Consider the following 15,611-nt stretch of genomic DNA (forward strand, 5'->3'; position numbering starts at 1 on the left):
CATTTACGTATTTACATATGTGTAAACATTTATTTCATAATTATATAGACTCGTGTGAAACACAACAATACAATTGTTTTCAAGAGATAACATGTACAAGAAATTATTGTTATTTATACTCGCGTTAATACATAGCAGTTTTGTTGCAGGAGTACCTGCAATAATACCTGTGCTTTAATATTGCATAGCTATAATGAGAAAAACTTGGTGCACCTTCAACCATTAACTTGAATCTATGCATCCAGATTCAAGAGTTGTAACAAACGTTGACAGTTTGTTATGTTAAATGCGCGACAGCATACAAATTTGCAGTATTCACCTAAAGTGGAATGCATATCGATTACACTATATAATTCGCTTGTGTAATGCGATATATTTTCACTGATATTTCTTTGTGTAGGCTGGTGGACTTTCCTGAAATATATCGACAAACATTATTATTTATACATATAATTCTATATATAATGACCCGTATTCAAAACGCATTTTATCGATAAATACGCGTTAACATTAACGCGTAAAAGCATTACGAACACGGATCAATGCATATGTTAAAATTACAATTTCAAATATATCTTTCTATATAACATGTACGAGAAATTTGCTCAATCTATATAGAAAAAAATAAAAATATTCTATCCCTATCTATATAATGCTAAGTACTTGATTATCATGTTGTGTGCTATAGATAAGACAATCTGTATTGTTGGTGATAAAAATACAGTACAAATAGAGTTGATAAAAAATGAAATGAAATAAAGTATCCCGTTTTATATCAAGTATATTTAAAGAAATAGAAATATTAAAAAACAATAAAAATATTTTTAGAAAAAGAAACAATTTTATGAATAAAAATATAAATAAAAAATAAAATATACATTTTATTTTTTTTTTAATACTACAGATTCACGAACTTTTGGATATCACCATAAATATTTTACATGTAATTAAAACATAACTTACATAATATTCTGGTGGTGGAACATAAGCGCATTGAGGTCTATTAGGATCATAATATGCGCTCTGCGCAGCTTCAGCAGCCTTTGCATCTGATAAAAAAATGGCAAAGTGGAATAATGTATTTCAACACAAGTTAAAAATAAGATGTCACATTATTATTGTGTCAAAAATTTTAATGATAGTTTTTAAAAGGTACTAAATTGAAAATATTGACAGTTTTTAAAAGGTACTAAATTGAAAAGGTACGGTTTTCTTAACAAAATGTCACATTTTTTTAACTGTAACGAAAATAGTTAGCGTCTTACAAATTAATTACGGAGGTGCATATGGCAATAATAATACACGTATTTATTTAAAAAAATTTAGTTATGTATGAAAGAGATTTAATGCAAAAGTTAAAAAATGACAATAAACTATTATTTTTCATATTTATGTTAAATGCCAGATTAAAAATCGTCGATTCAATATATCATTAAAACTTAACGACGATAAATTATACATAATTACGAATTTTCAGCGTTCTTATTACAGTAGTATTCTTATCAATATTAATAAAGTACATACAAACATAATTTCTGTTTGATGTTTTGAATTTATTTTGTTCTGGCATTACTTTATATATCAAGTTTTAACCGTTTCCTAATTGGATGTAAAACGCGTGATAAACAATGAAATATTTGGAATGCACAACATAAATGGATAATATAACGCGTATTAAAAATTGACTTGAAGCACACAGTCTGCTACATCTGTCTGCCCAAGCCGTTTACTGATCTACTGACAACTATGAGATAATAATTGAGTGAAGTGAAAGCCAATCTTATTTCAGATCGAATAAGGACATGTTACATAACCGTATTGCTTAATATTTCAAACTTTCAAGTTTAGTGGGTATGCATATTAATCTTTTAGCTATCTTTTTATTTGGAAACGAAATCTGAATTGATAGGTTTGAATAAAAACAGTAAAAATTGTCTTTAATCAATATTTAATATTATATATGTATATATATATATATATATACATATTAATATAGTACACGTTTAATATATATAACGTACACTATAACCTTGCGGAATCAACGCATGATGACTCTGTTATATTCAATACAATTGCGAAAAGCATATTTTTACTAAACTATTGATATTTAGAAAAATATACATATTGCATAAGCGTACATATTATTCGCAAAGAATGTTTAGCGTATTCTCTTTTGTAATTTTTTCGAAGTCTGTTATTTGTTATAATTTATAATTTTGATATATATATATATATATATGTATATATATGTGTGTGTATGTACATATATATATAATTTATAACACATATACAAGTATATATACATATATATGTATTTATTATAACTCATTAGTATTGATGTGGGTATGGATTATAAGATCCCGGCTGCTGATTGTAAGGTCCAGGCTGCGTATAAACGTTTTGCGGGTATGCCGAATACGGTGGTGGATTAGGCGAATAACCGCTATAAGGTGGTTGTCCATAACCACCAGGATACGCACCTGCATGGGACATCGGCTGACTATTATAATTCGGATTGGCCCATCCGGGAGGAGCTCCTGGTTGTCCTACTGCGGCTCCGGCGCCTTGATGTTGTGGACCGCTTGCGTATCCGTATCCTGGCTGTATTCCGGGATACGGTGGCGGACTGTCTGTCATAAAGACTGTATTTCCTAGAAAAAAAGCAATATAAATTTTATATACAATGAGCTTTTAAAAATGTTCAATACAAGTGTATTCTAAAATGATGAAGAAAACGATTCTCATTATATGGTTAATGTTTCAGAACTGTATACAAGATTGATATACTGATGTGAATTTTTACAACTTTTAAGTTTCAATATTATAATATGACAAAAAGTATACGCTTGTTATTTTCATTAAAAACAAACATTTTTTCTTATGCATATGCATCAAGTGTGCTAAATAGAAGTATGTGAATTGTTTATTTTACTTTGGATAGCGAGCTAAATCTTGCTATGAGAACAGCATAATAAAAGATTGCATTCTAGAAATACTCAGGATCATAATCTTTCTTACGCAAGTAAATCAATAACTTTGGAGATATCAAGTTAAATCGAGACAGGAAATTAAAAAGCCAATATTAACCTGGCGGAACATCTGGAAATACATTAGTTGGAGGCATCCATCCATAGTATCCAGTTGGAGGAGGTTGATAAGCTGAAGGTTGTGCCGGATACCAATCAGACAATGGAGGTGTATATGGTGGTGGTGCATCATTTACTGGACCGTTGCGTTGAGCTAAAAATCATGCAGAATATAATAAAGACATTTCATATCTTGCTAAAATCAAGCTAAATCGATAAATTTGTCTTTAGTATATACTTGGTAATACTATTAATCTTTTGTCATGTTCCTGATATATAAAACATAAAAATATACATATATTTTGATATACAAAATACAGCTTAAAATATAGCTTAATATATTGAAACATTTCCAACTGTGTAAAATATACACTTTACATCAATTATATTTATCTTACCCATTGCAGCAGCTCTCAGCAAAGCTTGAGCAAATTCCACTGCACCACCGCTCTTGAATCTCAATTTAAATTTGCATTCTCCAATCCAATTACCATTTGGCTGAGCACGACATTTGCCTCCTATATAATTAGCACCAAAAACTGGTTGTTCAAGCCCTACTTCGCTCAGTGTAACAAATGGAAAACTAAACGACTGCATCTTTTCTTTGTGATCTTTAGCATTAAAGATCATCCTATGCGTTGTCAAGTACAATCTGCCGTGCTTTTTTCCAATAAATTCCGGTTGTTCTTGTCCATGAAATTCCATATTGACATTGTCGCAGAAGAGTATGATGCTAGAGATAATTAAATATTAAAAGTTAGTTTGTATTATTGCGAGATATTGTGCGAGTTTTATATCAATTTAATTGGTACAGGTATTGCAAATGTGATTCATGTGGACGGAATAAGTAATACAATCGAATAATTGAAATTAAACGCGATTGTGTAATTGCACATTTATGACAAGGATTGTATAAAGTACCAAGGATTTGAATAAAACAATTGTAGGCGGAAGGCTATGGCAGTATTGTATGGCAGAAGTCATATCGAGATTCAAAATAGATAATTTTACGATTAACATAAATTTCATGCAATATATGAACGAAAATAGCAAATTATTTAGGTTTTTATTGCTTACCACTCGCCAGAATGGAGAAGAACTCCGCCGTTGGTGTGTGCCGTATTCAATGACATATTCTTCTCGAATTAAACGTTTGTGATGAATGACAAAAACTGCAACAAACGCTGACAAACGTCGTTGATATGTGTCGATGATCGAAACTTTTCAAGATTCTCCTCTTCTTAGAAACTGCTGGAAAACGATATTATTCAGAGTGACGTTACAACGATATCACTTCCAGATGATGGATAGTGAATAAATGAAGTAATGTGTAATAATGTGGCGCATTATGGCGACTTATTGATAATAATCATGTTATTTTTCAGCTATTTCTGATTGGTGAGCTAATAGTCCACAATGTTCTCGGCGTCGTGGCCAATATCTGATTGGTGATTGTCGCACGTCCATTTCATTTTCAACGTTTTTGATTAGTGTCCCTAGAAGTAGAGAGAGCGAAACTGGCCATTCGGGGTTTTCATGTGATTGCTGTCACGTGATTTGTGCTCACCGGGTTGTGTTCCAAAACTCGACTTTGTTAACCTTGGGCGTGTTCAGATTCCCGCCTGGGTATCATGTCGTCCTTGTTTAACTTTCGGTAAACAATAAAAATAGGTGATTCTTGGATGACACTCTCAGATAGGAATTTGAATATAGTCCCGAGTAACATTAGTTCTTCCAACACATTGGTTTCTTCCATGCTCCAACATTTCTCCAACAGGCTCCTAATAATGATATCGATTCTAAAAAAAAATCGATTCTCAAAATCGATCCATTCTTTCGAGGTTCGATTCTTAACAATCGATTAATTGAATGAAAGAGAATCAATTCCGAATAATAATTGATTCTTTCTTTAGCAATTTGTAAATATGATTAAAATGGATGCAATAATTAATAAAATATGTAACAACATTTATAGACGAGATAATATAAGAGAAAATAGAGAAAATATAATTATTATTTATTATAATTTTTATGACTTAAAAATTCTTCATTTAATAACATTATGGCTGTTTTCTTTTTAAGAGACGTAGAATTGATACAAATGTCGTTCTATCTTTGTTATTCATTGAAGCAAAAAAGTCTTTGAAAATGTTGAAATAACTCGGTGAAAAAAAATTATACAGAGCTTAATAAAAAAGCTAATTAAAGGCAAAGAGATTCACTCTTTCGAATGCTGTAAACTGCATTTGTGTACACACATACAATTTTTAATTCGCGCCTTCGTAGAACTTTGCAAATTTAAATTAGTCTTAAAAAATTTTGAAATTTGATGTATCTTTATTTATATTTGTGTAACTCCATGAAATAGCATAGTAAAATCGTTTTCTAAAATACCGACTTGAAAAGTAGAAATTTCAAGCTGTAAAATGCTTTTTTAAACATTTCGATACAATGATTTTTTACAAAATTCTTCTACCTTGAAATTTGCCTATTTTTGCGTGGTAAAATAGGTGATTCTTTAATTTTCTTGAAGTGTTAGGTGTAAAATTTAATATATTGATTACCAGACATTTTTGATCAATAGTTTTATCTCATTTGTATAAAAGAGCGCGTATAAAAATCAAGAAGGATCGCCATTGTATGGCGATGACATTGATTTTTCTTCATTCAGTCTTATAAAATTTTTCGAACTGTTTATTGCATCGAGGAAGAAAAGAAAAGAAGAGAAGCAATCAAAGTGGAACTTCTGTATCTTTTGGCAATGATTGATGATTGCTATGCATAAAGAGATAGTACTATACCGAAATTGGCGAACTTATAGTGGCGAACAACTATTTGATGCGATTATAGGAGCAAATTGAACACTACTAGACTAACTCGAGCAATGAGCAACAATGAATATATACTGGTCGTACTGGAGGTCAACCATCAGCAGACTCAACCTGGCTATTCCAGCATTTCCAGCTAGTCCAGTTTGCTTCAGCATGGCTCAGCGTGGAAAGCCGGCGCGCGCAGAAATCAATGCCGTAAATGTCAAAGCATGCGCTCAAGGATAAGAAAAGAACTTGGCGTACGCAGTGCAAGGAAATAAATATCATAGTGATCAGGGTCCGGAATCAAATCATTTCGCCAGCAGGAAGCGAGCACTCGCCCGTTCACGTACCATGGATTAAAAGAACTTGTCTAAACACCAAGGCGCCGTTCTCTCTCTTCGAACTCTTCGCCAATTCCTCTTCTCCAGCAATATGGACGAAAACTTGAGCCGGGGATACGTCCAGCTGGGCAAAGCCAGGGGCATGAATGAGTTCAAATTCTCAAATGGATTCACGCATCTCTCACCACCAGTTGACAAATGCAACTTCATTTACATGGCTCTGATCCTCGGCGGTATAGGTTTTCTTCTGCCTTACAACAGGTCCTGCGTCAAACAACACATTATGTTTTATAGTTTCTCTTGCATATATATCTTTGCCATATCATATTATATATATATGAAGAAATAATCTTTAAAACCTTATTATTATAATTAATTGACTTTTTTCCCACGACAACTTTGACTGCTCAAAGAGATTCAGCCTTGTAAATGGCGAACAATTCTCTCCGGTATTTTGGAGAAAAATACATTTAATTCGTAATCTTTCACAAATAAATCAACTTTGTAAAAGTTGGCAAAAATTTTATGCGTTGCATTTAAAAATGGTTAAAAATTTTGCGATTTATATATCAACAATTGTGCCATTGTTTGTTACAGCTTCATTATAGCGGTGGATTATTTTCAAGCTAGATATCCGGGAACTACTGTGATTTTCGACATGTCCGTTGTTTACATCATTATGGCTTTCTTCGCAGTTTTTGCCAACAATATTCTAGTTGAGACCTTATCGCTGAATACACGAATTACATTTGGTAAGATTGTCATTAAGTTAATCGAGTTTAAAAAAAAACAATTGAAGTGAACGTAATTTAATTTATTGTACTCAAAAGGATTCAAACCAAGGATCGAAATGTATATGAATTTAGTTTTCTTGTTCTAATAAATGAAATTCGCACATGCTATACCCAGTTGCTTGGCTCAAATAGGCAATTTCTTGATAATCAGAGCTTTTTACTTCTTCTTACTGAAGTTCCTTTTTAAACAAAACAAAAAAAAAACAATGTACGTTAATTATATAATTTAATCTTTAATGCTCAGGATATTTAGTGTCCTTCGTTACTCTGAACTTTGTGGTGATCTGTGAAATTTGGTGGGAACTTTTCGGCGTTGCAACTTCCTATACTATTAATTTAGTTGCCGTCGCTATAGTGTCGCTCGGTTGTACAGGTAGAGTTAAATAAGATTATCACAATTCAATTAGTATATTAAATAATGGAAAAATGTTACAAGTATTCATTTATCTATTCTCCGATTAATTAATAAGTAACATAATTTATTTAATATTATTAAATATTAAAAATTATTTAACACATATTCCAAGAAATACTATAATAATTATGATTCAACACAGATTATCCCTTGCTTTTTAATAACTTAAAAATTTTTTTAATGTTCCTGAAATATTTGACATTTTTTTATGTCTATGATAATATAATTATTGTAACTGTACGCGCATCTACAATTGCATTAGATCTTTCTATTATTGTGGCTTTTTGCAGATTATAAGTATTTGTATATTACAAATTTACAAATTACAACACCTAAATACGAGAAACGCCACTTTCGAAAGTTAAATGTTAAACTAATACATATACATATATCTATATATGTATTCCTTTAAATAAATTTATCTTAGAAATATGATTGTGTGCAATTGCTTTTCGACTTTCAACACAATCAATCTGAAATATTGAAAATTCTCTCAAATTAAAAACATCTTAAAACTTGTAAAGAATATTGCGGAAAATATTACTAGCAAAATATTTTTAGCATAAATATCGCTAAGGCCTTGATAATCTAACGGTAGGAATACTACATTCGCATGGAATACTACAAATCCGGAATACTTCAATCCCCGACCGAGGTAATATTTTTCGCAATAAATTCTTTATAGATTTTATTAAGATGGTTCTAATTAAATTTGGGAGATTATTCAAAACAAAATAACGCTTTTCGTATTCATAGATAATGTACTCACATAAAACGGTCTTGTTTCTAATCTTATTATTGTTTACAGATTATATATTTCATTAATTTGAAATATTTGTACTTGTAATATTTTTCCAAAATATTTATTTAACAATTAATTATATATTGTTAATATAGTACAAAAATTTGATCCTATCTTCTGTATGACATTATAGTTCAGCAATCAAGTTTTTATGGGTATACATCAATGCTTCCTAGTCGATATACGCAAGCTGTGATGACTGGAGAAAGTGAGTACTGTTCTTATGAGTGGTTGGCATTTGTCTTTAGTAAATTATTTTAGCAGAATTTCAATTTGTGACTTAACCGTTTAAAGCTACGGTTCACTTGATGCTACAAATTCGAATTTTTTGATTGTCAATTAATAAAATTCTTTCTTCCGATTGGTCAATCAAAAGCTTCGTGGACCGCACCCTGATGTTAGGAATTGAAATTTGTTAGAAAAGTGTAAAAATGAGATTGCCTTGTCGATATTTGATATTATGAGTAACGAGTAATCGTATATCTTTTTTCTAATTATTACAAAACATACTATATAATACAAGAAAAAAGAAATATCTTGCTACACACTTTCAGGTTTTGCTGGTTTTTGGGTGTCAATCAATCGAATAATAACAAAGTCTCTACTCAATGATGAACGTGGCAATACATCCATGTTTTTTATTTTATCGAATATGACGATCTTATTATGTTTTGTACTACATCAAGTAGTACGAAAAACCGATTTTGTGCAATTTTACATAACGCTATGTCAGGAAAGAAATCGAATTACGTTAGAACCAACGGAGGATGTCGGTCTGGTACGTAATCATGTTATATTCTTTATTTAAATTCCATTTGAAAATTGAGGAATGATAATTTGAAAATTATGATATCAATAAATATTTTGAGAGAGAAATATAATTTTTCTCGAAATTACTTAAATTATTTGAAATTGATTATTGACGCATAATAACAATGAGTTAATCATTAATACTGCAATTTTTGTTGTTAAATAGATGGATCCGTTAGATCAAGTCGGCGATCCCTCAAAAGGCCAGTATGGAGTATTGAAAATTCAAACGAGTCCATTGGGAACAGAATCTGCAAGTGGAAGTGCTGATTTGAATGGTAATCAAGAAATTAATTCTTAAGTATAGAAATGATAGAAACAAATACCGAATTTCTTTGAAAGATTATTGCTTTAGAAACATTGCTCTAAAAAAAAGAATATTGCGATACTGTAGAAACATTTTGATTGTTACAGCAGCTGGACAATATTCTGCATTTTCGTTCAGCAATCCGGTGTATGAACCTAGTGCTCCTTCGGGTAATCCACCTGGTAGTGCTGGACCAACTTACAAAGTTGAAGATGTCGTAGTTATGAGAGGAGCTTACGGAACACAAAGCACGAGTACGCCATGGTCTGGCATAAAAAGTAATAATGCTGTTTTCACTTATCGTTAAAACAATTGAAATGAGAAAATTGAAATTGATTCTTTTTTATGTAAACTTCTAGATTTTTATCATAAGATTGATATTCATAGTCGATTCTTATATATATTTAAGACTATTTTAAGTACAGATTTAAGATGTCGTAAGTCAATTACAGAGCTGTATTACTATTTTAAGATATTACTTAAGATGGTCTTAAAATAATATTACTTTTTATATAATTATATGTAATTTACACACATATACTATTATCAATCATAAAGCGATTGAAAAGATTTAATCGCAATTTGTGTGAAATGTGAAATATCAGCTTCATGATTCATTTAAAACAATATTTTTTAGGAGGTTTGCTCGCGAGACTCGAAGTTGCCAAACTCATCTTTCCCTACATGGTCAGCATTGGTGCTGCTTATTTTATAACGCTCTGCCTTTATCCAGGAATCGTATCAGAAATAATCTCTTGTAAATTCGAGTCATGGATGCCAGTTATTTTGATGACTGCTTTTAACGCCTCTGATTTACTCGGCAAGGTATCGCCAATTATTATAAATTGTTTGTTTCAATCTTATTGCTCTATTTTTTTTTTTTGCGTTTAATATATATTATCGTTTAATATATACCTATTATCATTAAAATGCAAATAGATAAAATTATAAGAAATGAAAAATATTAGAATAGTACTTGATTGGTATCTCTTTTAAAAACGAAGATGGAATAAATATAAAATAGCAAAATAAAAACATTTCTTATATATAAGATTATAATAAAGATAATTAAATTTCTTGTAGGTATTTGCTCTGATACCTTATGAATGGAAACGAACTCAGCTGCTTTATTTCTCTAGCGCACGGATCATACTTATTCCTCTATTTTTTCTTTGCGCAATTCCGCGTGGTGCTCCTATTCTCTCTGGTGAGGGATATCCGCTCCTATTCTCTTGGCTACTTGGCCTTACAAATGGTATAGTTGGTTCCATACCTATGATTCAGGCACCTAGTAAAGTACCAGAAGAACATCGGGAACTTGCAGGTATACATCATAAATCTAAATTTTTCTTAAAATACTAAGTGAAGTATTGACAAAGAAGGAAAGAGAAAAACGGTATATATTATTGGGACACAATAAATTAAAAACTCAGATAAATATCTTTACACTTTCAATTATTTATATTTCTAAAATAGATGCGATATTCTAATAAGAATTCTATTAAGAATTTTATTTTAAATTTATGGAGAGATTGGAGGATATAGTTTAGAAATTTTATTCAAAAAGATTTAAGATAGCCTATCGTCAAAAAATTTTTTGACGTGACAGCAAATAACATGTACAACATAAAGATTAATTACAACACGAGATCTAACATATATCTTACTTCCTTAGGTAATATTATGACATTATCATATATTACTGGTTTGACTATTGGATCTCTATTGGCATACATGATGGATGCCTGTCTTGGACCACCTGTGCAAATCAAAGACGTATGTTTGAAGACGGCAAAAGTTCAAGTTGGTCAAACTTCTACAACTGTATTTGCTAATGTAACGGCCAGTATTCTAACGACCGTAGTATCTTCCACTTTACCTATCGTTGAAAAAACAACAGCGATATCAAAACCGAAGACTACCGATGTATTAACTACAATCCTAATGTCAACATTATTGTCGAATAGCACCGCAAGCTTACTGAGCGACAGAGGATTGTCGGATGCGTCAACGACGGCCTTACCAAAGATCTTAGCTAATGTTACCTCTGCGAGCAACGCGATCTTGCAACATTAGGACGCATATATTTGTGTACTGTGTTAAATCTGGTGCTTTCACATAAATATATAGGAAGGGGGGACGGGAGAGAGAGAGAGAGAGAGAGAGAGAGAGAGAGGGAGGGAGGGAGTGTGTGTGGTGCGCGTGCGCGCGCACGCGTGTGAGACTGAGTAAGTGTATGTGTGTCGAAGAAGATACAAAGAAGTTGAAAAATTGCTATAAGGCTGAATATTTAAGTGAATTGGTTAAACTTTTAAATTGGTATACAAATCACGGAATTTGATTTTATTTTCTATTATTATCAATAGTAAGATTCAATATTTATATTGCTGTTCCTGTTATGTGTCGTTTTAAATCGATCGTTTTTATTCCGATATGTATGTATATTGCTAGTATATATAGAAAATCTATTCACGTTACATTTGCATACAAAGGTTATCAATACATATTATATACGTGCATATATGTGCAGAGTGAACTATTTTAATTTAACATCCATCGATTTTCTCAAAATCTTTAAGTTTAAGACGAAAATGTTACAGACAAAAGTTATTGTTCAATTACTAGAAAGAAAAAAGATCCTGAAAAGATATTATTAAGGTCAGGTCAAAGTTAACTAAAATTTTTTTAATGGAATTATGTAGGTTTTTTTTACCTAATATATAATTATTTTAATTATTTTGATACATATACATATATATATATATATATATATATATATATATATATATATATATATTGAGGTAGAGGTATCAAAAAACTAATAGTTTACGGGATATTTAATATTTTATATCAATATGTATATGCTAGAATAAAATATGAAGAATATCTTTTCAAGATAAATCAAGATCATCATCTTTTTTCCCCCTAATAATAATTGAACAACTTTTGTGTATGTGTGTGTAAATTGAGCAAAGAATGTTTTGAAACCATACATAACACGAACCAAAAAATATAAATGTAGCAAATCAGGTTTAGCATAATAACAGAAATAAAAGAAAATTAGCAATAAGTACTAATAAAAGTATCATAATTCGTTGGATATGTTATAAATAATCGGTATACAAATTTAAAGTGCTTTCGTTATTGCAAATTGCATATTATACTAACGTTTGTCGCAAATAAAAATTGCATTTTTATTTAATAGAGACTCTTATTAAAATATTATTTTTATCAGTATTTATTTTTATGTATAAACTGTATAATATATTTAGTTTATCCGAAATTGTTCTGAGATATCGCCAGATTAAACACACGCACAAAGAAATTGAGATAATTGTAAAAAATTACGCATCTTAAACAATTTGCGACAGATACGTGGAATTGTGTTTTCTTTCTGTTAAAGATATTACATGCCGTTTATTTCACATTAGCAAATCGCTTTTCTGAATACTTTTAAAAGTCTACAAGAGCGAAATTAATTTTTTTAATAAGAAATATTGTTCTCATTCTTGTTTTTATTTCGTTGTTACTGTTTCAATGTTACTGTTTCAATAACATACTGTTAGACTATTGATGGTTGACAATTAGGAAATTTTTGCTGATAAAGTTATCGCACGAGTATATTCTGTCAAATTGTTATATGCATCTCCATGTGTCAATAGTTGATACGTAAATATAAAATACGTATATTTATATGGTACACTAGACGTCATAATTATTTTACATTCACTGGATGCATTCTCTAGATGCATTTTCAGAAAAAAGTAGTCATGTTTAACAATATTATATTATACCTACCCATAATAAAGAAATGGACAATACCAAGCAATAAATTGACAAATAGTATTTGATATATGAAAGATTGCTTTAACTTTTATTTCATGGATATACTTTTAGATCCAAGAATTTATTCCTTAATTTATCGTTAACTTCAATAAGTTACAATGATTTCATCCATGAAATAAAAATAAAAATAATCTTATATGTTCTTTAGATGTGTGCAAATTTTTTGTACATACATAAAATACACGAAAAACGAAATGAAAACGTAAAATTAATTCACAAATATATTTTCCTTTAATTTGACCAAAATACATATAATCTACTTATGCATAAAAATTAAATGCTGTCATTTATAGATCATTTGTGATGCATATGAATATCTATAAGCACAATACGTTATTACGTAGCACTCATCTAGTGAATGTGAATGTGATTTAAGATATTTATGATACGTCCAGATTTAACGAAAGAGAAAAATAATTTTCTCACACACAACGTCCCCTCTTTTATCCTTCCAGCCCCTTTACTCTGTAACTCATTATGCAATCCTTATGTGCTCATAACGACACATTTGTGCAGATTTTTATATAGTAAAAAAAATATAAGAAAGCTGTGCAACTATTATTATGAACGCATAACAACTGCATAATGAGTTACAGAATATAGACTTAGCTTCGTTATTCGCGTTATCTGCTCAAGACATATCCGGTGTTATGTAGGAGATTGTAATCAAAGTTTGTAAAGATAAAACGTAGTTAGTAATACGATGGAAAAAAATGTATAATATACTTGATCATATATTGACTGATCAAATATCTTTCTCGATTTCTTTTTTTCTTAATTTATAACAGAGGCGTCTGCGTAAGGAAATATTTTATGAGAATCAATACCTTCAATATAACTTCTCTAAGATTAATCACTCCAATTATGGAAGACAAATCGTAGTAATGATTTATTTCCAGTAAACGAGAATAGATTAAAATGGATTGGAATTTTTAATCCATCCGAATGCGGATATAAAATTATTTTAAATGGAAAAATTTTTTTAATTCAATTGGATTTTTAAAAAACTGCATTTCCTATCCAGAATTTTGAATTGAGCAGTATCCACTTTTAAAAACTCAATTTATTTTTGTAATAAAAGACATAGAAAATGTGCTTGATGCAATTCCTCTAAACGAATAAAAAAAAAATTCAGATTTTCACAAGTACGTATTCATGAACGTTGAAATAAATCTTTTTACAATCCATTTTAATTGATTTTCGTTTACTAAATTGTATATCCGCGTTATTTATACTATTAATATATATAATTGTCAACTTACCAATCCTTTCTGGAAATTCATATGTATATAATTATATACAGAGTGAATTGAAATAGCTACGCTGATGTATTCCTTTTCCATTTGTTTCAAAGTTCAGTTTGCAAAGTGAAAAACACCCTTCCCAAGTAGCACACATCAGGCTAGATTCTTTAGGACTTCAGCACCGAAAATACTATTAAAGATCGTCAACTCTAGGTACATTTTTGTTCTTACAAAAAAGACGTAATTAAAGAACACTAACATTATCAACAATTAATATAATTTTGCGATTATTAACATAAATAATTGGATAATATATTATTAAATTCATGATTTTTTATTATATCATTACAATGCTTTATAAATCAGCATACTATTTTTATATAAGATTTTTGGATCCTTTTGGAGATATATAAATAATTTAATATCAATTTTATAATAAAGATTCTTTTCTTTCATTCTTCGTAATTTTAAGGAAGTTACGTTTGAGCAATTTAACAATATTCATAGTAATGGGAAAAAAAATACATATTATTTTTTATTATTGTTGCATATTTTTTTTCATCTATTACATTAGTACTTTTTATTTTTAATTGATTTAAAATACATTCGCACTTACCTTTTAAAGTCTTTTTACTATTATTTATAGCAAAAGTTTTTGCATTATGTGTCATTTCACTCTTTGTCGAATTAATACAAAAATCATATTGACGTTTTTGAAAAATAATAAAATATAGCAGGTAAGTAGAGTAAAATATAATTTAAAAGAGTACATTGTGTGTAAATATATATGAGAAAGGGAATGTGTACATTATTTGTTATATATTTTTTATTCTAATAACGTCATATTTGTGTACATTTTATCAGATATGATACGGCATAACAGCTTAACATTGATTCCAAATAAATATATCGATTGATACACTTTATAATATACTGTTCTGTAATTCAGAATCTAATTCTTGAGAAACGTATTACTTATACATATGATCAAATGTTGCAAAGAGGTTATGCCGCATATAATTAATATATACAAACAATATATGTGTATACATACATATATAGATAAACAATACATATATGGATGATAAATGAAGTACTCTCTCTCTCTCTCTGTGTGTGTGTGTGTGTGTGTGTGTGTGTGTGTGTGTGTGTG

At 29.9% G+C, this 15,611-nt stretch overlaps 2 protein-coding genes across 4 annotated transcripts in view; one reads left to right on the forward strand and one right to left on the reverse strand.

Annotated features, from left to right (window-relative positions):
- LOC108754718 (WW domain-binding protein 2) overlaps positions 1-4,845 on the reverse strand; it is a 16,652-nt gene extending 11,807 nt beyond the window's left edge. The window contains exons 1-6 of one of the 2 annotated variants that reach the window (XM_018497234.1): positions 4,164-4,635; positions 3,485-3,819; positions 3,088-3,240; positions 2,481-2,651; positions 964-1,049; positions 26-414 (exon numbers count right to left, since the gene is read on the reverse strand). In XM_018497234.1, the coding sequence (XP_018352736.1) occupies positions 379-414; positions 964-1,049; positions 2,481-2,651; positions 3,088-3,240; positions 3,485-3,819; positions 4,164-4,219 (837 nt within the window). In that variant the 5' untranslated portion in view covers positions 4,220-4,635 and the 3' untranslated portion in view covers positions 26-378. Of the gene's footprint in view, positions 1-25; positions 415-963; positions 1,050-2,441; positions 2,652-3,087; positions 3,241-3,484; positions 3,820-4,163 lie in introns of those variants that run through there. The other variant, XM_018497235.1, reaches the window with a different exon arrangement.
- Positions 4,846-6,130: 1,285 nt separating this feature from the next.
- On the forward strand, positions 6,131-11,542 carry LOC108754719 (equilibrative nucleoside transporter 4). 2 transcript variants are annotated; one of them, XM_018497236.1, is made up of 10 exons: positions 6,131-6,501; positions 6,838-6,992; positions 7,279-7,407; positions 8,385-8,459; positions 8,806-9,029; positions 9,228-9,339; positions 9,476-9,646; positions 10,006-10,193; positions 10,452-10,692; positions 11,044-11,542. In XM_018497236.1, exons 1-10 carry the CDS (start codon positions 6,332-6,334, stop codon positions 11,442-11,444), a joined length of 1,866 nt encoding a protein of 621 aa, XP_018352738.1. In that variant the 5' UTR covers positions 6,131-6,331; the 3' UTR covers positions 11,445-11,542. The 2 variants fall into 2 exon arrangements, with proteins under 2 accessions (XP_018352738.1, XP_018352739.1); XM_018497237.1 differs by having other exon boundaries at positions 9,479-9,646.
- The last annotated feature ends 4,069 nt before the right edge of the window (positions 11,543-15,611 follow it).

This window comes from Trachymyrmex septentrionalis, unplaced genomic scaffold (assembly GCF_001594115.1).
Source record: "Trachymyrmex septentrionalis isolate Tsep2-gDNA-1 unplaced genomic scaffold, Tsep1.0 scaffold80, whole genome shotgun sequence".
Taxonomy (NCBI): domain Eukaryota; kingdom Metazoa; phylum Arthropoda; class Insecta; order Hymenoptera; family Formicidae; genus Trachymyrmex; species Trachymyrmex septentrionalis.

Bases quoted from the DNA above. Each gene is read 5' to 3' on its own strand.
- LOC108754719 (XM_018497236.1), top strand. From the start codon at position 6,332: ATGGACGAAAACTTGAGCCGGGGATACGTCCAGCTGGGCAAAGCCAGG. The intron at 9,340-9,475 runs GTAATCAAGAAA...TGATTGTTACAG, and splicing joins TGGAAGTGCTGATTTGAATG to CAGCTGGACAATATTCTGCA. The intron at 10,194-10,451 runs GTATCGCCAATT...AATTTCTTGTAG, and splicing joins CCTCTGATTTACTCGGCAAG to GTATTTGCTCTGATACCTTA.